Source organism: Amphiura filiformis, chromosome 19, assembly GCF_039555335.1.
Source record: "Amphiura filiformis chromosome 19, Afil_fr2py, whole genome shotgun sequence".
Lineage (NCBI taxonomy): Eukaryota > Metazoa > Echinodermata > Ophiuroidea > Amphilepidida > Amphiuridae > Amphiura > Amphiura filiformis.
In genome coordinates, this window is record NC_092646.1 from 31,298,013 (window position 1) to 31,321,247 (window position 23,235).

Sequence of the window (23,235 nt, forward strand, 5' to 3'; positions counted from 1 at the left end):
TTCGGCCTATCACCCCTCACCCTCCAGGGGTGATAGGCCCCTAGGCCCGTAGCCAGTACCTCGGGAAAATAGTTTGCCCTATTTCCCCTCTAACCAATACTACAGAATAAACCATGTTTGTGGAACTGGCTTTGACTATTTCTGAATGGCAATTGAATCACCTGTTTGATACATGTGTGATACATTGTTATCTAAAATCAGTGTTGGTGGATGGTGTTTTGATGACGTAGTTTTAGTAAATGATCTTGTGCTTCTCCCTTCCATCACCCTCCAAGCAATGCTGGGGTAGACCTAATAGCACAGTCATCTGCCATTCCATTCACCACTCTACATTTTTGCGCATGATTGTAGGTATACCTATCTTTGCGTACACCAACTAAAGTAAGATCATTGATTTGTGGCTTTATTCAATTCTTTATAAAAGGGTAGAAATCTAGATGGTATTGTTTGCTGTCATAGTGATTACATATATCTGAGTTATTGGTTCATGCTCGGTGTGCATACCTGTTAGTAGCCCACTGACTTTGTGTTGTGATCATTTTGATTGTGGTTCCGAACACAGATAGCATAAACCAGTTGACCTGGCATTGATCGATTTTGATGTCATGCTACAACAGTGAATACCTAAATGGTTTGTACCAGGTCTTGCAATCAATGAGGTTTTAGAGTATTAGAGACAACTGTATTAAAGTGATTCTGACCCCAGCCTAATCTTTTCCTTCCAGCCTGATCAACGTGGTGTTGGTGTCCTCGGTGTAGTGGAGTGTAACTTTCTTCAGCCAACACACAACAAACAAGACTTCTTAGATACCAACGTCTATAGGTAAGTCATACTGTGCAGCTAAGATGATTATTGGGCTATTCCGGTTGAAAACCATACGCCCTCTGTGGAAGATGTGACCTTAGTCTTCCATACAGGGAGTGTGAATTTCAAATGGGGTTGCCTGAGTGGGTGGCTCCATTTGACATGTACACTCCCTCTGTGAGAGATTAAGGTCATGTCTTCCATAGGGGGTGTATGGATTTCAACTAGCCTGTTCTCAATACTACTGAACATTTCACTTTCACCGACCATGTTGCGTCAAGGATTCTGGAGTGCTAATATATTATGAGATAAGCCACTTGTTTGCCTAAATGAAGTCAGTCACCTATCTCTCCAACGTACTACAAGCAGATGATGCTAGACTTGGATCAAGGTCGTACAAAATTTCGTTAGAATAGTAATTTGTAATCAAATAGCTGGAACAGGGTATGATCTAGCCTAGCTATTGTCAACAAACAAAATTACCAGTAAGTCAGTGTCACTATTGAAGATAATCATCTGAGCAATCAATCAAAATAAGGCTTTTAAATCTCTCAGCAATTTTACCCTTCATCTCCTTCAGACATACTGACTGTTCTTTACCATATCTCTGATTGGCTCAATGTATGATATAGCCTTCTTTATACCAATGAAAATAGTTCTTAGAGTAATGCCGGTAATGCCAAAGGTGTTCATTTCTTTTGTCAAACAGGGAGTATGTTATCGCATAGTTTTCCTTTATATCATTACAGGAGTTTAATCAGTTCATTAGGCAGCAAGTTGAATGATTATTGGAATGCAAAAATGGGCACTCCAACAATGATGTCTGGAGGAATCGTGGATCTTGTAAAACCCGAACCAGCAGAGTAAGTAAATAGTGCAACAATGATTCTTGAGTTGGAGAATAAAGCTATGGTTTTTAGCTCAATTGCCAGCAATTGTAGCTATAGTCGTAGTCTAGATTTCTCTATGTTTTTTACTTTCTCTTGCTACATCGTTTGAGCAATGGAGCTGGTAATTTGAGGGAGCGATCTTTGCATGATCGTTCATGATTGTTACTTAATTAGCTAGGAAAATTCGGACGGAAAGTGTGATTTTTTGAGCATTTTGTTACGAAACTTTTTACAAAATTTCAGAGAATAGTCTCCTTTGCAGACTGTTTGTCGTGCTGATCATATTACAAACACTGTTCAAACTCCTTGATCTGGCGATTTTGTAAAAGAGATGTTGAATTTTGTTCCTTCAATGTTTGCTTTTCAGTGTTGCTTTGCCATACATTCGGCAAGTCAATAGATAAAGCACTAATTGGGCTCGTGCTGTCTATAGGCCCTTACTTCTGTGCACGACCAATGAGCAAGCAATGTCTCAAATCCTCCCAATTAATGTATATTCAGAACCATTGTAGCAACACTTTGTTTATATCATTGGTAATGAGGTCTGACCTCAAATCATGATTAGCTGAAAAGATAACAACCCTTATGTAAACAAATGCTTTGTCCGCCACATTTAAGGCTATGGTGTGGGCAGTTCAGAGTTTTAGATAATTTAACTTTTCAATACAAATTATATGTTCAGCTGCCGATTTCAGTCTTTTCCTATAGAAAGATATAAATCTATACCAAGGTGAAAAAAATAAAAGGTACGCCTATTAGTATTACATGTAAATTTATTTATGCTTATGCTCTACATGTCTCTTTCTATAGGAAAAGACAAAAAACAACAGCTGAAAACATTTGTATTGAGACTTTGAAAATTATTTAGGCCTACTTTTGGTGAGAAAATCTTTAAAAAATAGGAATTCCGATTCGGTAGTAGACAAAATAGGAAAGTTAGCATCTCCACGCTTTCCATCATATAACCTTAAATGTGGCGGTATTATAATATGCTATCGCTAGGCCCCTCTACCAGGATGTAATTGGCTAAGTATTCACTTGCAATTGGTATTTTATAGCCACCGTATAGCCTTAAAATTGTCGGGAACCTGGACTTTTCATGCACACTCAGAGGTGATTAAAAATGAAAAAATAGGCCTATTTAAATTAAAGTGAAATGATGCAGTTCATGTGTACGAAGGTGGCTCAGTTTTCACATGTTTCAAGTTATGAGCCTTCAAAGTTGACGCTTTTACTTCACCCTTTTCATGCATTTCAACTGCTATACATACATAATAGCCAATATCTTCTAATTGACATTGGCACTCAACTGTTAATTTCAGTTTTGGAAAAGATGAACAAAACCATGTGAGAAAAAAAACATGTGATCCTTCAGGTGGGGGTGGTTGGCTTCTGGTGGGTGGTCCAATTGTGCTTCACATTATGTGTAATTCAGATGCATAGGTCATGTAATAAAGCCAGTGCAAAAGTTTTGAAAATGCTTCGTGCATGGTTAAATATAGGAAAGTGGACATTGTGATTGATAAAAAACTGGGGCTTGAACACCCCACTAGGTATACCAGACCCCCTAGTATTTTCCTCCTTTTTTTATATGCACCTAGTGGTATCTCTGCAAAAGCACCCACAAAGGCGGAGCTCTTGCAATTTTTTTTTGCAATTAAAATTTTTTTAATCCTAGCACCATAGTGCTGTGATCAAGCCAAATAAGTTGTTTCTCAGGAATATTAATGTTGAGATATAGCCTGTGAGCGCTTTCAACTTTCTTTGTATTTAGTTGTTTTGAGCAACCCTAAAATGCCTATATCTTGTCAACAGTAAGTATAGTTTCAAAATGCTGATTTTGTATGGAAAATACGGATTTTAAGGTTTGAGAATACTGAAATGTGTTTTTCAAAGTTGGTAGCCCTGTATACACAGCTATACATGGCTATACATGGCAATACATAGCTATACATGGCTATACATGGTTACATATGGCTATACATAGCTATAGGGCGCACACCACTAAATAATCGCCCCATTGAAATACGTGTAAAAACACCGGTTTTCTTTGCTCATTTTGAGGCCTTTTGGGCTCATTTTAAAATATTTTATGATAACCAGTCGTTGCAAATCGATGAAAGTTTAACATATGTTTCAATGTATGGGGGTCCTTCCACCTCGTTTTCCCGCTTCTGAGGCTGCGAACAGCGCCCTCACTGTTTTTGACATGCTCTCAAGACTGCAAACCCGTTTCTGCCATTTTTTAATTCGCGGACCTATTTTCTCAATAATTATAAAAATGCGACTTTTTTGGCGACTCAAATTTATGCATAGGCTTTACACTTTTATTTAAGCTATAATTAGCCACTCTTTCTGATTAATTAGCCTAAAGACCAGCCCAAAATACCTCAAAAAGTTTCTGTATTTTACCGGAACTCATTAGGGTTACACAAATGGCGCATTGATTTAGTGGTGTGCCCCCTTCAAGGGTAAATGATGTTCATAAAATCTAATTTTGTTATATTTTTCTTGAAATATAAAATGTTTTGAGTAAAACACTCAAGGTTTGAGTGCTCTGTGACATTACATCAAGAGAAATGTCCTATCAAAGTTACATGGCGCATTCCAAAAATGTGCTCATTTTCAAAATTTTGACCATTTATGCTTATTTCCCTAGATTTGCATTAAATACCAATTCTCAACACATAGTTTTTGACCGTTTATCTGCTAAAACCGCTTTAAAATGAAAAGATATTATGTTTCATAATGGCAAAGGTCTATATATTAATGATTTTGCAACAATCACCCCCCCCCCTTATAAAATAATTAAGATTTGAGAGGTTTTACATAATTATATATCCAATGACATGCCTATATCCAGAAACAATTGAGCTACAGCACCATTGGTGCTCTTGTTAGTTACTGTCATGTATTTATTTTATGGCTGTTTTATCAAGGTTGATGGCTTTTATACAAGTCACCCCCCCTAACATTGTCCATTGAGCGCTGCCCAAAGGTGTGAGCATGCCTTGGGCATTGTATGCAGCTGACATATTCTTACGATAGCAGAATAAATGTAACACGCTTTGATACATGTGAAAGGTATTTCTGCTAAATAACTTGTATTTCTATTCCCTTATAAATTGTACTTTTATACGAACATCTTAACTTTAGTTTGTATTTTGTATAATCTTTGTCATATGTAACCAATATTATGCTTTTGATTTATCATGTGTATTTACCGTTTATCAATTTATGTACTTTACATTATTTATAATTGTATGAGGGCCTGCTTGGAAAGCAGTGCTTGACACTGAAGTGGAATTACCCTCAATAAAGAAAGATTATTATTATATAAATGTCAAAATTTTTTTAATATCATTTCCCAATGGCTTCACCACTCTCTACAGAAAATTTATTGATTTATTAATTACATTTGGCCGAAGCCAGGCAAAGCCCAGTAGGGCTCAGAGGCAACTAAATTTAAGGGATGCCAACTGAATATGACAGGACAGGGATATGGGAAGAGGTCCAATTTTAGATACAGGAGGAAAACCGGAGCACCTGGAGAAAAACCTGCGAGGACGAGCATGAATCTGCGACTAATCTCATGTGGCAACACAGGGCATTAAATCCAGACCACAGTGGCAGGGCCGCAACACTCCGGCACTTGTCGGAAGACATGAAGTACAGCAGACAGTTACATGTACAATGTGATTTTCTCATTTATAATTAGGATTACGTCATTGCCAGAATGCCAGAGCTTGTTTCATTTGTTCATTAGAATGATTGACAGCGGTGGGCGGATTTATACTCTAAAAATGTGATTCTCTAATAAATTATAGGTCTCTAGGTCAATTCGGACCGTCTCTTCCTCAGATCTCTATGTAGGACTCTATGGTATCTTCTCATTACACGTTAAGTAGTAAGACTTGGCGGCGACGGCGCTTGCAATTGCATGTCTTCAACTGCTGTATAGCATGGTATAGGCAGTTTGTACAGAGTGTCGCTTCTCTATCTCTTTTTCTCGGACAGTGGTGAGAAGCGAGTGAGGAGACCACTACACTAACCTGTCATCCCTCAGTATGACCTAAGACACCCCATAGTTCACTCTCCAGAGGCAATTGAGGGGAGCTTTCAGATAAGTAATTGTTCTCATCAGTCATCTCAAAGTCAAGGCCTGTAAATATCCTCTAATGGTGATTTATTTCATACTTCCATTTCTTTCTTTTTAATTGCGAATCTCTCCTCCATTGCAGTCATCCAGATGATAATTGGGTACAGTGTGATCGTTGTCAGAAATGGCGTAAGCTGCCAGCGAACGCTAACATGGCCGTCGTGAAGAGACTGAAAGAGTGGTTCTGTGAGATGAATCCAGATCCACGCCATAGGTAAGTAGATAAATGATGGTATTTGAGGAACGCGCTCTTTTGTGGCCAGAAAAATTGACTTAATAATAGCATAAATGCCAAAGAAGTCAAAATAGGTCAAATTTTCAAGAATACACATTACACCTCAACAAACTTTGATACACATTATGTACTGTCAAATGTTTAAGAATACACATACCATGGATGAAAGAGATAGCAGCCAAATTCCAAACAGTCAAAGTCTCAGCATCACCCGATAATGAGGGATGATTGTTCCATGAAATGCGACAGCCATAGCTGCTACGCACATACCGCATATTTTTACAGTCTTTAGTGTGAACGTGAAGTCACGTAACGATGGTGTGATTGTTAGACATGCACGATCGAACAATCAGCCCTCATGAATATTCGAGAATTCACAGCATACAAAACATGTAGTAGTCTGTGACACATGCATCGGGCTATTCCAGTTGAAATCCATACAACCCCTATGTAAGACATAACCTTAATCTTCCAACGGGTAGTATGAATTTCAGATAGGGTTACCTGAATGGTTGACTCCATTTGAAATTTGCACCCCCTGTATAGAAGATTAAGGTCATGTCTTCCATAGGATATGGGGTGTATGGATTTCAACTGGAATAGCCCATTTGGTATGATGCTGTGTTTTTGTTTGTATGTGCACACAAGAAATTTGTATGTGTGTTGGTAAATGCTGGCAAACGAGGACCCGTACCAGAACGCACCCTACACAAACGAGGATGCACACCTAACCGAGGACATCCTCGGTTGAACTGACCTTACCAGGAGATCTCAAATAGCATAAAAACACGTTTAAAACGGGTCTTCTGTTTGGAGGTTATGTGGGTCCTCGGATAGATAGGTTTTAGCAAAAGAGAGGAAAGTTAAAAGTCAAGGTCCTTGTTTGAGGGCATTTACGAGTAGGGGTGTGTGTGTCCTTTAATATTTTTGGCAAAAATATTTATATAATGAAAATACCTTGTGTGTAATCTTTCAGTCATTGTAGCATAGCAGAAGAACCAGAAGACACAGATGACACAAGACCTTCATACGACAAGACATTGTTCAAGAGAAGACAGTAAGTTGGTTTCAAAGAGATTAATCCCATGAGAACTACATGCCAATTGGCCAAAAGGAAGTTTTCATTGTCAATTGGTCCAATCAGCAACAAGGTTGGAACAACTTCACCACACAAAAATATTCGGGTGAATTATTTGCAAAGCTCCATTCTGATTGGTGATTAATGTGAAGATATCATGTAATTGACCAATCAGAGGCAATGTTAAATTGGCAGGTAGTGCTCAGGGGGTTAATTCAGACCTGAAACTTTTCAGCTTTTTAACAGATTTCAGCTTTTGTTGCTCATATTTATGTGTCTTCTTTTATTTTCAGCCCAATTTGAGCTATTTTATCCCAATTTCATGCTGTTTTTCAGGTTTTTTTGAGCATTTCACCTTTTTGCACTAAATGGGAGTTTCAGGTTTGGATTATACCCAAAGAGTAACGACTCAAAATTGCCTCGCGCTAGTGTTTTCGGCAAGAGTCTGAAATCGAACGATAATTAACATCTTTAAGCTTGAAAAGAGAGCTGTTGTAAACTGCTTATCCACAAAAATAGTCTGTTAAGTAAAATTTGAAAGTTTTAGGGGCCTGAGCTTTCGATTGTAGCAGGATCTTTATCAAAGGCTTTGTTGAGGAGTTGAGAATAACAACTGAAGGGTTATTATGCCAAAATCTGAATAGAATTAATAAGAAAACTTAAAGGAGTATTTCGTGATCCTAGCATCCTCTTTTATGACATTTTTCAGTACATATCCACGAAAAAAGCATATTCCCAAAATTTCAGTTGATTCCGATTTTGCGTTTGCGAGTTATGCATGATTATGTGTATTACACTGCTCCATAGACAATACGTTGTAATTTCGTTCTGGTGCACCAGAACGAAATTCAAATTTCACGATATCTTTGCTGAACGAATTAATCTGCAAGAAATATTTTGTACATAAACATTATGTAGCCAGAGGTTTCCAGTGATATAAAAATCTCAACTTTTTTGAGAAAAGTGGGGGATGAGGCTGTGGATCACGAAATGCCCCTTTAACCTGTTACATAACAATGCATGCAAATATGGATACTTACTCTCTGTTTAATCAAATGTTACATGTCTTGGTACTACTATAATCCAAAATTTGGCGACTGTAGGTCAGGGCCATTCTCTGCAATTCGTTTTTTGGGAGGATGCACTTGTCTATTATTATGAGGCCTACAAGTCTTGCCTAAGGATTCGGGTTACCTGAACATCACATCCAATTTATATATATTTTTTTTCCAGACAAGCAGCTGAATACCAACGCAAAGCTGTCGAAGATGCCCGCAGGAGACAAGAGGTACTGAATAAGGCTATTCCATTTGAAATCCAGTCACCCCTATGGAAGACCAGAGATTCTTCTCTGGGAAGACATGACCTTAATCTTCTACACTGGGTTAGGGAATATGAATTTCAAATGGAATTGCACATTATGTAGGATTTCCCTTAAATCTGTCCAAATATGTGTGTGGTTCCCTCAAGCAGCACAGGAATTGTCTTAATTTTCACTTTAACCCTAACGCCCTAAGGGCTTTTCGGCGACGGGAAGGGAAAGAATAAAGAGAGAAAAGAAGGAAAGAAGTTGTTTGCTCTGGGTGGGATTCGAACCCGAGACCCCTCGCATGCCAAGCACTCGGTCGGCGACACTTTGCCACGGGTCTTGGGCTTCACTGGCCAAAAACCGTGCCTACATATCACTTAGGGCGATTGCGTCATCACACCATGTGGGATGCATGCACGAACAGCGCATATATCAAGTAGTATTTTGTAGCATTCAGGCGGGTTAGGGTTAAGGGAGTTTGAATGCCTTATAGAGTATAATGGTATTTTCCTAGTTGTTTATTTCTTAAGCTTTTCCAAGGCTGCCGTGGCATCTTGGATGTGCAATAAAGGTGAATTGGTGAGGAATGAGGAATAATCATTTGAAATATTTATGAAATTTATGAGTGCCACAAAATGCTACAGCACAACAATATATACTACAGCATGAAGCCCCAGGCTGCCCAAGCATGCTGAGGGACATGATTATGCAAGAGATGGCTTGCTATCACAGGACAACTAGAACTTCAATTGCTCTTCATCTTTTCTTCTCCTAAACACCGCCGCCCGCATAAGCAGTTAGGTGTGAGGCTATAAAGCATTTTTTCATTGATTAAGGGCTGGGGTATGAGCGTTTGGACAGTATTTATTGTGGGACATTAGAGCACATCAGACATATCGAATTGCATTCTGAATCGAAGAATGTCATTCTGATATCAAATAATTTTGATTTTTGAAATTAGCAATTTAATACTTATTTTATGGCAAATCATTAAAAATTGATATTTTTGATATTTAACAGTACTTGAAGTAAACTTTATAAATCTGATGATTTATACTTAAAGTGTGTGTAGGTGAGATGAAAAGCCGACGATCAATTGAAAATTTTGACCTTTCGTATCGAAGATATGGATTTTTTTTCCCAAAACACCAAAAATAATTAGGTCTTTTGGGAAAAAATCCATATCTTCAATATGAAAGGTCAAAATTTTCAATTGACCGTCGGCTTTTCCTCCCTGCTACATACACTTTAAGAATATATCATTAGATTTATATAATTTACTTCGAGGACTGTTATATATCAAAAATTTGAAAAATATCAAATTTTTATAATTTGTCATAAAATTTGTATTATATTGTGATTTAAAAAAATGAAAATTATTTGATATCAGAAAGACATGCTTCAGATTCAGAATGCAATCGATAGGTCTGAGGTGCTCTCATGTCCCATAAAAAATACTGTCGAAACGCAATAAACGCTCATTTCAGATCCCTTAAGGTTAGGTTTTAGGATTAAGACCTCTATGGATAGTGGGCTCGCAAGTAACACTATTAATTTTAATTTCAATTTTAATGAATACCTTTGGGTGGGGGACTTTTTTTTACTCAACAGTGAGGTGCATTTTTTTTATTCCCTCTCCAATATGGCGGCCAAGTGGTTTCACTTTTTCGGTCGCCGCCCGCTATCCATGTAAAGAGGTCAGTGATTAGGACCAAGAGACTGTCATGTTGAGATTAGGGTTAGGGTGTAGGATGATGGCCTCTATAATTGTTAAGTTGCTTCAAAATTTCCTGCTGTGTGGGCGATGCTTACAGATGATTGGCCAGGCCATTCAAAATGCTGCATTTTGATTCTAGAAATTTTCCTGCAAAAGCAGACATGATCAGTAATCTGTCACTGTGGAGTGTGTGTAACATGCTTTATCATGATTTCCATACATACATACACACACCCCTCCCAAAGAGGTTTTGCATGCACTGCACCAGCTAAATTGTATTTACTGTGTTATTATTTTTCTTTATTGAGATTTGAGATTAACATTATTGTTGACTAATATTTTGTTAACAAATGATTTCAACTTTGTTACTCCTTATTGGAAATGAAGCAACATGTTATGATAATGAAATTAGCGTACATTCATATCAAAAAGATGCACTTGTCAGCTGCTACATTTGTCTCTTTTTATCACTAGTTATTATAAAAGAGACACATGTAGCAGCCGACAAGTGCATCCTTTTAGTTTGGTTGTACAATTACATCATGTTTTGCAGCTGTCACTGGTAAAGATTTGTTTGAGTGTTGTGCCATACAAGCTGTATCAAAATGATTGGAACTGGGATATGTGACATTATATTCTTTATTTTCAGCCCGTTATGTGAAAACATTTCTGCAAAAATGTCAAGTTGTCGGTTCCAATAGTTTTGATACAGATTGTATATTGGGGTAGCTGCTTTGTGTAAATTACATTTTTTTATTGAGAATTACATGAAAATATATATTTTCAAGGCTTTTTTCCCTCCCTCAAGTGATGCTGTATAAGTGGTAAATTTTGGCGGGGCATTAATTTTCATGCTTAAGGCTACACGATCTATTGTTGGTCGAAGCAGCCGAAAAATCGATTTTTATTATCAAATTCAATATATTATTGACAAATAACACTTTGATGTTTTGCAAAAGGTCATTCTTCAAATCATGTACTTTGAAAACTTGCTTAATTTATTGTTGGGAATAAGTTATGTACGTTTTACAAAAGTGTTGTTGTTTCAGCTCTTTTTACAACATAACTCAAGAACCACAGCACCTACAAGAGTATATGTGTGATATGTGAATTCTTCTACACACTCACCACGAAATGATCAATGCAATCTTTGCCAAAGCTCACTACCATTCGCAAGATGCTGTGAACTACCAAATCGCAACAGTTTAAAATAGTTGCTAACCTTAAAATAAATGTTAGCAGTTATACAGCGCCTTTCACGTGTATCAAAGTGCTTTATATTTATGTCAGCTGCCATACAATGCCCAAGGCATGCTCATATCTTTTGGTTACGCTCATGGACAATACTCATAACAGCTTCCAATTTTCAAGAACCTTGCCCAAGTGCACAACACGATGTTACCGCCGGGCTCGACTCACAACCCTCAGATTGCGAGGTAGAACCCGTGCCTCTGCGCCACCGTGCCCCTACAACACAGCTACAAGTACTGCAGATCCATGGTATTATATTTTTTTATGCAAAGGACTGTGTAAGAAAACTAAAAATCACAAATCTATAAACAAGCGAAGCCATTCCAAATCAACAAAGCACACAAAATTGCTTGTGTGAATGTTACAACTTCTACAGTAAATTGCATGAAATGTTTTGTCAATCATTCATATTAATGACCATTTTTCTGCTTACTAACACAACTTGTTATTTCTTGCTTATATGCTAATTCTACAGGGTGGTAAAAATCATAATTTTGTAGTTAGAACTTGTGATGTAGATATGGTACACACTTTGTTATATGTGACCGTACACCACGAATGAGCAATAAATGTCCTCAATTGTATTCTGAGTTACAGTGTAAAATGGGCATGAAGGTCATATTCATAGGTATTTCAATTTGGTGCTACGTGTATCTCATTAAATGAGGTACACGTAGCACCAAATTGAGGTACTAATGAATACGACCTTCATGCCCATTTTACACTGTAACTCAGAATACAATTGAGGACATTTACGGCTCATTCGTTGTGTACGGTCACATATGTTTAAAAAAGCATAAACTTTGGAGGTTTATTCCATACCAGACATCGGTCTATTCCAGTTGAAATCCATACACCCCCTATGGGAGACTGAGTGCACAGTGGAGAGTGGTGAAGATTTAAAGAGCATGTCTTTCATAGGGGGTGGAATAGCACATTTTGCATTTTTCAGAGCATCCAATTTGGCGATTGCGATTGTTAATCTTTTAAGCTTGCCAAAAGATTTCACAGGCTATTTTCAGCATTTCAGCAACATTTCAATCAAACAAAAGTGGTATGGTGTTTAATTAAGGAGGGAATTTAATGTGAAACAATACAGTATTCATCAAATCTTGATGGCCACGCTGAGTAGCCTGGGCATTGTGTTTGACTGGCTTTACACCGATCACAAGGGCTGTCGATATTGGACATGTATGAAATCAAGTTTGTACCAGATCTTCAACAAAAGTTATACCAAATTAATTATGAAATGGGGATTGTTTTACCACCCTATATTTGCCTCGTTCCATCATACTCATTGTTCTTATCATCACTTGTTCTATGTTAAAAGAGGGCCAAAGTAACTGAGGAGAGAAAACGCCTCCAACAAGAAAAAGCCCGGCTTGCTTTGATGCAGCAGCAGGTGGCTACACAAGAGCAGGAAGCTAAAAAAGCCAAAGAAATGGTAGGTTTATGGTGTATGGTGTATCTGGTGAACTTTGAAATAAATTGATGTGGTAGGTTTGTATTCTTTTATCTTTTTTTATCCCAGGTATAGACGAATCCAATTTCACACATTCCTACACCTCAATGGCAGCCATAGCTGGGTCCCCGTCGGGTATATCCCACTAAAATATGGGTTATTCCTTCATGTAATTTTACACAAAATTAGGGTTAGGGTTAGGGTTAGTTTAGGGTTAGGATTAGGGTTAGGATTAGAGTTAGGGTTAGGATTCGGGTTATGATTAGGATTAGGCTCAGGGTTAGGATTAGGGTTAGAGTTAGGATTAGCTTACACAAAATAATTACATGAAGGATCGACCAAAATATGAAATTATGTGTCCTTGGCAGGGATTTCAAACTGCATTTCATCACCCGTGCTGCACGTAGACAATAGAATGATGCAAGTTTACAACATAACATGGATTAAAGCCACTTAAAAGCAGCTTTAATCCACCCAATTGGGCAGTCACAACACCAGTTTGGTGCGCCGGGACCCAGTCATGGCCGACTAAATTCTGACATCACTTGACTCGTTGGATTCGTCTATATCAGAAGCCAGGGTTATAGTGTATATTAGGTGTATGAGTTGTGGTGTATTTCTAGAACCTTCAGACAGATTGTACCTCATTCTACATTAATAAATGACTACATACAATTCAAGACCATCTGTCCTTCCATGTCGATTGTCAAGCCCAAAATGTAATCTTTGACCATGTTGCTGCTAACTCAGGAATGATAGGTCTTAGACATTTCAAATTGTATATTTTCTGAATCCTCATCCTGATGATGGAGGAGAGCACTCAACCATATTAATTCATGACACACACCAAATATTTAAAATGACCTGTCCCAGTTGAAATCCATACACACGTATGGAAGACATGACTTAAATCTTCAACAAAGGGAGTGTGAATTTCAAATGTAGGTTACTTGAATGGGTGACTCCATTTGAAATCTATACCCCCTATGTGAGAGATTAAGGTCATGTCTTCCATAGGGGGTGTATGGATTTCAACCGGAATAGTCCCATTTTCATGCATGCCAACATTTCTCCATAGTAAACATTTTCATACACTTCTCTTAGGCAACCATTCTGAGTGTGAGGCCCATACACAGAATTAGAGAAGGAGAACCTGGACTCCCTATACCATCACATACAATACTGCTGTCAGCTATTGGGAGAAAATTGGGGGTATTCGGGTCTTTGCCGACGGTGCACGAAGACAAACGAAAACAATTCTGCGTCTCATCTGAAGTGTCTTAGTACTCGCATGCAGGTAGCATCAAGTGCGTCTCTCAAATGCGCCCTTCATCCATGTCGTGCTTGCATGACAACAAATGCCTCGAGTGCATTCCGAGGGAAACCGAATACCACCCCATGCCTGTATCAAGATGGCCGCTGAATCCTGATTCTCTGTTTTTAATTCTGTGGGCCCATATTATCATACTAGCAGTCACAGTGGGTGACAAAAAATATCACTAGTGATCATGCAATGATGCCTTAGGTGCACAATTTGGGCTACTTATTGATCACTTGCCACTATTTACAAAACCATGCCGCTACTTGGCTAAAATTGGGCTACTTCTGCAAGTGTCAGGCCGCGGCAGTAATTTAACATTATTTTCCTTTAATTATAGCCAAATTATAAAGGTTATGAGTCTCTGAAACTCCAAATTGCAATTACAAAGGGGCTTGTGACAATTTTTTGACCGTTCAGTCACTTCCCAGTAAGAATGTTCTATAATGCAAATGCTTTTTTGCTCAATTGAGTAATTTACGTTTTAAATTAGGGTTTAAAACCACCCAAATATCTGATATTGGGCGCTTTTTTTTGAGTTCTTAAAAATTGGGCTACTTGAGAGCCATTTACCATGGACTGGCAATCCAATTTACTTCACCTTGGCACTGAAAAGTTTTGCCAACACTGATCATGAGCCAGAATACTTCAGTCATGGCTGATGATGTTGCCTTGAAAGTCATCTGTTGCAATTTGACACTAGGGCATGTTAGGAACTAATAATAAGCAACATATTTTCGATCAAGCAACAGATATTGTAGATACGAAATATATGTATGTCATCAAGATATGCTATGGTCGTTGTTATATGGTATGGGCATGAGTCATGTAAACAAGCAAGAAGAAATGAGAATGCACAGTGAGTGTACAGTAGTATTATCCAATTTGCTCATTTTTATACAAAATATAAATCGGTCTTGGGGATGAATTATTAAAGCATGTAGAGTTGTTCATTTGTTAGGTTTTAGCTTTACTGTTTTTCCTGTTTTTCATTTTTTCTTTTTGATCATCTAATATCTTGCTTAAATCTTATTTTGAGCTAAGTTTATCTCATAAAGCTTCACTAACATTTTGCTTACGTTTGTTTTCATTATTTTGAAGTGTGTTATGTATGTGTCTAGACTGAGGTTTTAACGGGAAATATCCATATACAGGGAAATACGGGAAATATCAGGAAAATACCATAAAGTGACATGAGGTGCAAATGATGCCATTTGGTGCAACATTTTGTACTATTTTAGCCTGTCTTTACAAGGATAACATGGGAATCACATTGTTTAATGTTGAAATATAGAAAATTGGAGATATTCCTGCAAAGTTTGATCAAAGGGTTTGATTATTTTTTATATTAAATTTTAAAAAAAGTTTTTTTAATTTTCTAAACAGCGCCAAGCGCCACTCAGGAAGCTCACGGCGCGCCACATGTGGCGCGCGCCACTATTTGCGGACCCCTGCTCTAGATGAATCTTTGTACACTTATGGCTATTCCAATAGAAATCCATACACCACATGATATGAATTTAATCTCCCACAGAAGGGGGTGTAGATTTCAAATGGAGTCACCCATATTTCAGGTAACCCAATTTGAAATTCACACTCCCTGTGTGGAAGATTATGGTTATCTCATATCCAAATGGGTGGATGGCTTTCAACTAGAATAGCTTATTTGAGTGTGAAATGAAGGAAAGGGAAAGGCTTCATCGGTATTTCTATGTATTTGCCACCTAAGGTCAGGGTTGTTTGATTTAAATCATGTCGATTTAAATCAGTGATTTCACTTGATTTAAAAAAAAAATCACAGATTTAAATCAACTTTTTTCATTTTTTACCATTTTTGATAAATGTAACTTAATTTCTTTCTTAAATATACTGCTTTACTTCATTCCTAATGTTTCTACAACATTTGGATACAATAAAAATACCTTTATGATGTCACTTTATCTATTGCCAAAAATTCATCTTCAAGAATTCAACAGGTTTTCCCCATGATTTTTGCCAAATTTTTTCTTTGAAATTTTCACATGTAAAAACACATTTTGAATTTTGGTAAATACCTGATAGTATTGGGCATATGTATGGCATTCCACTGGTCTCTTTTGAATTTATTATGGGGTATAGCAGTTCTTGGAATTTAAAAAATCAAACAAATCGATTTAAATTTAAAAAAATCCGATTTAAATAAAAAAATCTACAACCCTGTCATCGGTATTTCTATGTATTTGCCACCTAAGGCCCACAAAGCTGTGGTGATATGTACTATAATTTATAACCCACCCTGGTATAAACCGGCTAACAACACCAGACTTTAAGTTTGTAGAAGTTTTCCCATTACATAACATCATGGTGCTTCAGTACTTTTTATGCATTTCAGGTTCTTTACTCTTTAAAAAGGTAAAAGCAGGCAAAACATTGTTTATCTGCTTTTTCATAACACAAAAGTTAATACTGTACAGTATCTGTGTATCCCAGGTGAATTCAAATTTGCCATCAAACTGCATCATTTTATATATCAAATTAAAGCCCTTGAGTAAAGAAAGCCAACACTGAAAACCTTTTTGTCATAGCACTTTCCGTAGCAAAGTTACATCTTGTCAAAGATTGACTTTCATCAAAAAGATTCTGCTAGCAAAATTCCCCAAAACAGCATTACGGGGTGTTTCTAGATCTTAGTCTCATGACGATAGCACCTTTTTTAATGGAACTGCTATCAAAATCTCTCTGAAATTCCATGTGCGAGTCTCTCATCACCAAAAAAAATCATATATTTGGGTCAAGTGAAGTATAGACAACATATTTATGAAGGTTTCCTTCTTAAAAAGCTTCTTTTTAATTTCAATGTAAATTTGTATTGCCGGTTTAGGCCATTTTGACTGACTAACAAATGTGTTAACTGAGGTTTCCCTGTGATACCTACAGTATCTGTAATATGTTGTGTCCCTAATTGATTTCTTAGGAGCAATTGCTGCAGAAGATAGCGGTGCAACAGGAGCAGATCAAAGCACAGGAACAGCAGATACAGCAGAATATCGGACCATCCAATAAAAGTAAACCAGTAAGTGTGTGGGGTGGGGAGATGTGTATCACCCCTAGGGGTACACAGTGCTTGCTACATGGCTTGATCACATCTGTATATTGACATAGTACATGTGTTACCTCAGCAAATCATCCTTAAATCTGTGACGTATGATTTCTGTCAAAATTTTGTTATTCTTTGCCCAAAATTATTACATAATATTTGTAACAACTGTCAAGGAGGTTTTCTGATAAAAATTTTTCTGATAACTAATGAGGTAAAAAGAAAGAAAACCACTTAGCCTCTTAACTGTGGAGCTCTATGGGGGAATAGGCAAATAAAAGCGGGATTGTTCTCATAGTGTATTTATGTACCTTATGCTTAAAGGGGCATTTCGTGATCCACAGCCTCATCCCCCCACTTTTCCCAAAAAAAGTTGAGATTTTTACACCACTGGATACCTCTGGCTACATAATGTTTATGTACAAAATATTTCTTGCAGATTAATTCGTTTAGCAAAAATATCGCTAAATTTGAATTTCGTTCTGGTGCACCAGAACGAAATTACAACACATTGTCTATGGAGCAGTGTAATACACATAATCATGCATAACTCGCAAACGCAAAATCGGAATCAACTGAAATTTTGGAAATAAGCTTTTTTCGTGGATATCTACTGAAAAATGTCATAAAAAGAGGATGCTAGGATCACGAAATCCTCCTTTAACTGACTAATATAATAGGAGACCGAATGAAAAAGACTAGTTTGAGTTTGACGTCATCTGTCAATCAAACTCGGAAACTGTTTACGATTTGCAAGGGCGTAGCAAGCGGGTGGACAGGGTGGACAAAGTTCAGGGCCCGAGGGTTCAGGAGCCTGAGCAAAAGCGAAAATGAAGTGAGTTAGGGATTGGGCTGATAAAGGAGATGTTAAAAGGCCCTCGCATTGCTCCTTATCCATGGCCCCAAGGCTTTTGCTACGCCCCTGATGATTTGTTGTGAGGTTTGATATTTCTGAGCGCAGCAAAATAACAGTGATATGCAAACCATCTCAAAAGCTTGGTCTTATATGTAATAGGAAACTTTCTTTCCTGAAGATACCATGTCAACAATGCCTAGAAAAGTTGCTTTTTGCCTTGTAAATAAAAGTACCACAATTTTCTGCCATTTTCTGTAAAAAGACACCCGATGAATCAACTTTCATTTTACGCGCAGACTAACCAATTACAGACTGTGGAGAGTCGAACGTCAGACACAAAGTAGTCTTTTTAATTCAGTCTCCTTGCTGTCTTGTGCTATAGACCATTTAATAACAAGTTTCTCTGTGTACTTTCCTTCCACCTAGGCCATTGAAGACGATGACGAGATTCAGATTGTTGATGATGATGATGATCCACAGCCTCCTGAACCAGGACCAATACCACTCAAGATTACCAAAGTGAAGTAAGCCAAAGAATTGTTTTGCCCACTCATAGGTTTTATTATTAGACCTAAAAAAATTGTTTGATTGGCGTAACCCGACCTACCCTAAAATTAGGCCCGACCCTAACTTTTTTTCTTTTCTTTTTTCCAAAAAATAAATTATATTTAAAAAAAATAGATAAAAATGAATAAATTTTCTAAAAAAGAATAAAAAAAGTTCCAAAGCCTTTATCAAATGAAATTTACAGCTTAAAAAGTACAAAAAAAAAAGAAGAAGAAAAAAAAAGAAGAATCCTGATCTAAGTACCCTAATTTTTTTTTACGCCAATCAAACAATTTTTTTAGGCCTTATATGGAGGCTACAAATACTTCATACTGTGAAAAATTCAGAAAAAAACAAAAATTAGCTGTGGTCTAAGACCACGAACACAGCCGTTTTGTGACCCCTTAATGACATTTGACCCCAACATATATGAAAATCCCATAAACATTGGCTAATGTCAACGTATGTGTGCAAGTGGCATCACTTTGCCATGTTATTTATGGTAGAAGGGGCATTTTGAAGGCTTGTTTGTCTCAGACCGGAAGTGACCCCTTAATGACCTTTTACCCCAAATAAAAAATACCACGTATACACTGAGTAACATCAATTCATGAGTGAATGTACCATCTCTGTGCTATATTTTTCTTGCCTGATAAAGTTTTTTGAAGTTATTTCGTTTTATACCGGAAGTGACACCTTAATGACCTTTGACCTCAAATCTGTGTAAACCCCATAGACACTGGGTAATAACAATGCATGTGTGTAAGTGGCATTACTGTCCTACGTAATTTGTGGGAGAAGATGCATTTTAAAGGTATTTTGTTTTATACGGAAATGACCCCTTAATGACCTTTGACCCCAAATAAAAAAATACCATATATACATTGGGTAAACACATTTCATGTGTGAACATATCATCACTCTCCTATGTTTTTCTTAGTTTACACAATTTTTTGAAGATATTTGTATTTATACCGGAAGTGACCCCTTAATGACCTTTGACCCAAAATCTGTGTACACCACATTGACACTGATTAATAACAATGCATGTGTGCAAGTGGTGTCATTGTCCTCGTAATTTGTGGGAGAAGATGCATTTTAAAGGTATTTTGTTTTAAACCGAAGTGACCCCTTAATGACCTTTTGACCCCAAATAAAAAAAATACCACATGTACATTGGGTAACTGCAATTCAAATGTGAACATACCGTTACTGTCCTATGTTTTCCTGAGCTAATAAAAAATTTTGAAGGTATTCCGTTTTACGCCGGAAGTGACCCCTTACTGACCTTTGACCCCAAATATGTGTACACCTTATAGACACTGGGTAATTACAATGCATGTGTGCAAGTTGCGTCACTGTCCTACGTAATTTGTAGGAGAAGGTGCATTGTGAGCTGAAATCACGTTTTTAACACCTGGGACTCCAGCATGACCTTTGACCCCACGAGTGTCATGTGACATGTAGGGGCAAGGTCACTGATCATTGTGACGAAGTTAGGTCAAAATCGATGTAAGCATGTGAGTGCTAGAGCAAATGTAATGGTTGACAGAAGAAAGAAGAAGAAAGAAGAAACTAGAGTCAACAGACGCTGAATACAAGCCGCAATTTGACCCCTATAACTTGACCCCTGAGTTACGGATGGGGTCAACTGCTCTTGCATTGTGCTTAGGATGTCATAAGAAATATTCCTGGTGAATTTCAGCTTAATCGGAACTTTTCCATGGATTTTGATTTTTTAAATTTTGATTGACCTTTTGACCCCTTAATGACCTTTGACCTCAATGGAAAAAAACCATATATACACCGACAAAATGCATTGTTCCGATTTTAATTTAAAAATTCTACTATGTTTACATGTTGAGATAAAAATTCTTAAAGTTATTTAGCTAAAAACAGGAAGTGACCCTTAATGACCTTTGACCCCCAAAATAAAAATACCATGCATGCATACATCAGGTAACACTGATTCATGTATGATGGTTATATTACTCTGGTCTGTTTACATTTTGAGATAAAATTTTTTGAACATTTTTGGTTTTTGACCGGAAGTAACCCCTTAATGACCTTTGACCCCAAACCTGTAGGCATCCTAAAGACCCTGGCTAGTAGCAATGCATGTGTGCTAATGGCGACTCTCTGCTATATATTTTGTAAAGACAGTGATTTTTTGAATATTTTTAGCTTTCAGACCGGAAATGACCCCCTTAAGGGTAGACGAGGTATTGTTGGTCGAAGCAACCTAAAAATCGATTTTCATTATCTAGATCAATATATTATTGAAAATTAACACCTTGATGTTTTGCAAAAGTTCATTCTACAAATCGTATACTCTGCAAACTTGCTTAATTTATTGTTGTTAATTAGTTATGTACGTTTTACAAAAGTGTTGTTGTTTCAGCCCTCTTCACAACGTAACTCAAGAACCGCAGCACCTATAAAAGTATATCTGTGATATTTTAATTCTTCTACACGCTCGCTATGAATTGAGCAATGCAATTTTTGCCAAAGCTCACTACCATTCGTAAGATGCTGTGAACTACCAAATCACAACAGTTTAAAATAATTAATAACCTTAATGACCTTTGACCTCAATTCTTTTTAGGAAGTTTTAAGCACTGCCACATGTTGATTCATATGCATGAGTCACATGATCATTGCATGAAATTTGTGGAAGGAGTAGCAATTTTTGTGAAATCACATTTTTGACCATTATAGCTAGGTCAAAGGTCACAGCAAGGTCAAAGTCAAATGGAAGGTTTTGCCTAACCCAGTGGTCATTTGGGTCAAATATGGTTGAAATCTGTCAATGCCTGGCGGAGCTAGAGCATTTTGATTGGTTGCCAGAAGAAAGAAGAAGAAAGAAGAAAGAATTGGAAGAAGACAGAACAAGCCGACGTTCGTCGTCGGCTTGTAAGAAGAAAGAAAGAAAGAACCTGTAAGAAAAAAGACACAGCCGTGACTAACGTCACGGCTGTGTAACAAGTATTTTAAAGAAAGTAGCTTTTTATATTACTAGAAATATTACTCCATGGAACCACAGGTCAAGATCATTTAAAAAAAACAGCTCTCAAGTAAAAACTTAGTGTTTCATGTTTGTTCAAATTTGCACATGATGTACAGTCTGTCCACATAGAAGTACAAACCAAATTTGTGGGCACCTATGGTCGATGCTTTGCGTCACATGTGCTGCGTGTTTAAAAAAATGTGACGCGTAGAGAGCGTGGTGCGCTCGGCAAGTACAAATCGCGCAGCAGTTGGCGCGCCAAAGAAGCAGTTAGGCGCATTGCACTGAAGAAAATATATTCTCATACCTGCAGTTTCCGAGGTCTATTTACTTTGTACTTCTAAGTGGACAGACTGTAGTTTCAACATCTGGAATGTAATGCAAGTGATGATTGCCTGTGCTCTTCATATTTCATTTATAAAATGTCCGCCAGACCAAGGTTCCATATCTGGCATGGTGTACGATATCCTTCAAATATTTTATATAACACACCCTCCACAGTGACAGATTAGCAATCATTGGCTCAGACTCAGATAGACACATGCATCTATTGGAAACACTACAGAGTCAAGATTTTACCCCCATGTTTATGTGAGTCAGTTCAGTTCACTTAAGTTCCAGTTTTGATACAGTTCGCTTTCAGTTTTATTCGTTCAAGTATGTAGTTCAAGTACATATAGTTCAATTCTATTTTTCATTTGGAAACACTACAGAGTCAAGATTTTACCCCCATGTTTATGTGAGTCAGTTCAGTTCACTTAAGTTCCAGTTTTGATGCACTTCGTTTCAGTTTCATTCGTTCAAGTATGTAGTTCAAGTACATATAGTTCAATTCTATTTTTCATTTGGAAACACTACAGAATCAAGATTTTACCCCCATGTTTATGTGAGTCAGTTCAGTTTACTTAAGTTCCAGTTTTGATACAGTTCGCTTTCAGTTTCATTCGTTCAAGCCTATATAAGTATGTAGTTCAACTACATATGTGCCCATCCACCACAAACTGGTCGTATTTTTCCATTTTGAGATACAACCAAAAACAGTAATTGGATTTCTATGTTGAATATACTAGGAATTTGACCTTTGATGAACTATAACTTCACTTCCAGATATCCGATGAAGCTGGTTGAGGTGTCATTTTGAAGCTGAAAGTGAATTCTTTCAAAATCGGCAATAAACAGAAAATGATCTAGAGCCGACTTTACTACCACTTCGTGGTGGATGGTCACATATAGCTCAATTCTATCATTTCATTTCGTTCAGATTTGTTTTGTTGACACAGTTCATTTTATGTGAGTCAGTTCAGGTCACTTTAGTTCCAGTTTTGATAAAGTTCGCTTTCAGTTTCATTCGTTCAAGCCCTATTAAGTATGTAGTTCAAGTACCTATAGTTCAATTCTATTTTTTCATTTGGTTCAGATTTGTTTTGTTGATCACAGTTCATTTTATGTGAGTCAGTTCAGTTCACTTTAGTTCCAGTTTTGATTCAGTTCACTTCAGTTTCATTCTTTCAAAGTAGTGCAATTCT

The 23,235-nt window shown here is 37.2% G+C and overlaps 2 protein-coding genes across 2 annotated transcripts in view; one reads left to right on the forward strand and one right to left on the reverse strand.

Annotated features, from left to right (window-relative positions):
• The window catches only part of LOC140141182 (uncharacterized), a 574,562-nt gene that overhangs the window by 60,175 nt on the left and 491,152 nt on the right, over positions 1–23,235 (reverse strand). The window lies entirely within an intron of this gene.
• LOC140141609 (uncharacterized) overlaps positions 1–23,235 on the forward strand; it is a 52,450-nt gene that overhangs the window by 13,341 nt on the left and 15,874 nt on the right. Inside the window, exons 9-16 of the mRNA XM_072163521.1 lie at positions 726–823; positions 1,555–1,668; positions 5,937–6,068; positions 7,066–7,146; positions 8,401–8,455; positions 12,775–12,888; positions 17,178–17,276; positions 18,583–18,680. Coding sequence (XP_072019622.1) covers positions 726–823; positions 1,555–1,668; positions 5,937–6,068; positions 7,066–7,146; positions 8,401–8,455; positions 12,775–12,888; positions 17,178–17,276; positions 18,583–18,680 — 791 coding nt within the window. The remainder of the gene's footprint in view (positions 1–725; positions 824–1,554; positions 1,669–5,936; positions 6,069–7,065; positions 7,147–8,400; positions 8,456–12,774; positions 12,889–17,177; positions 17,277–18,582; positions 18,681–23,235) is intronic.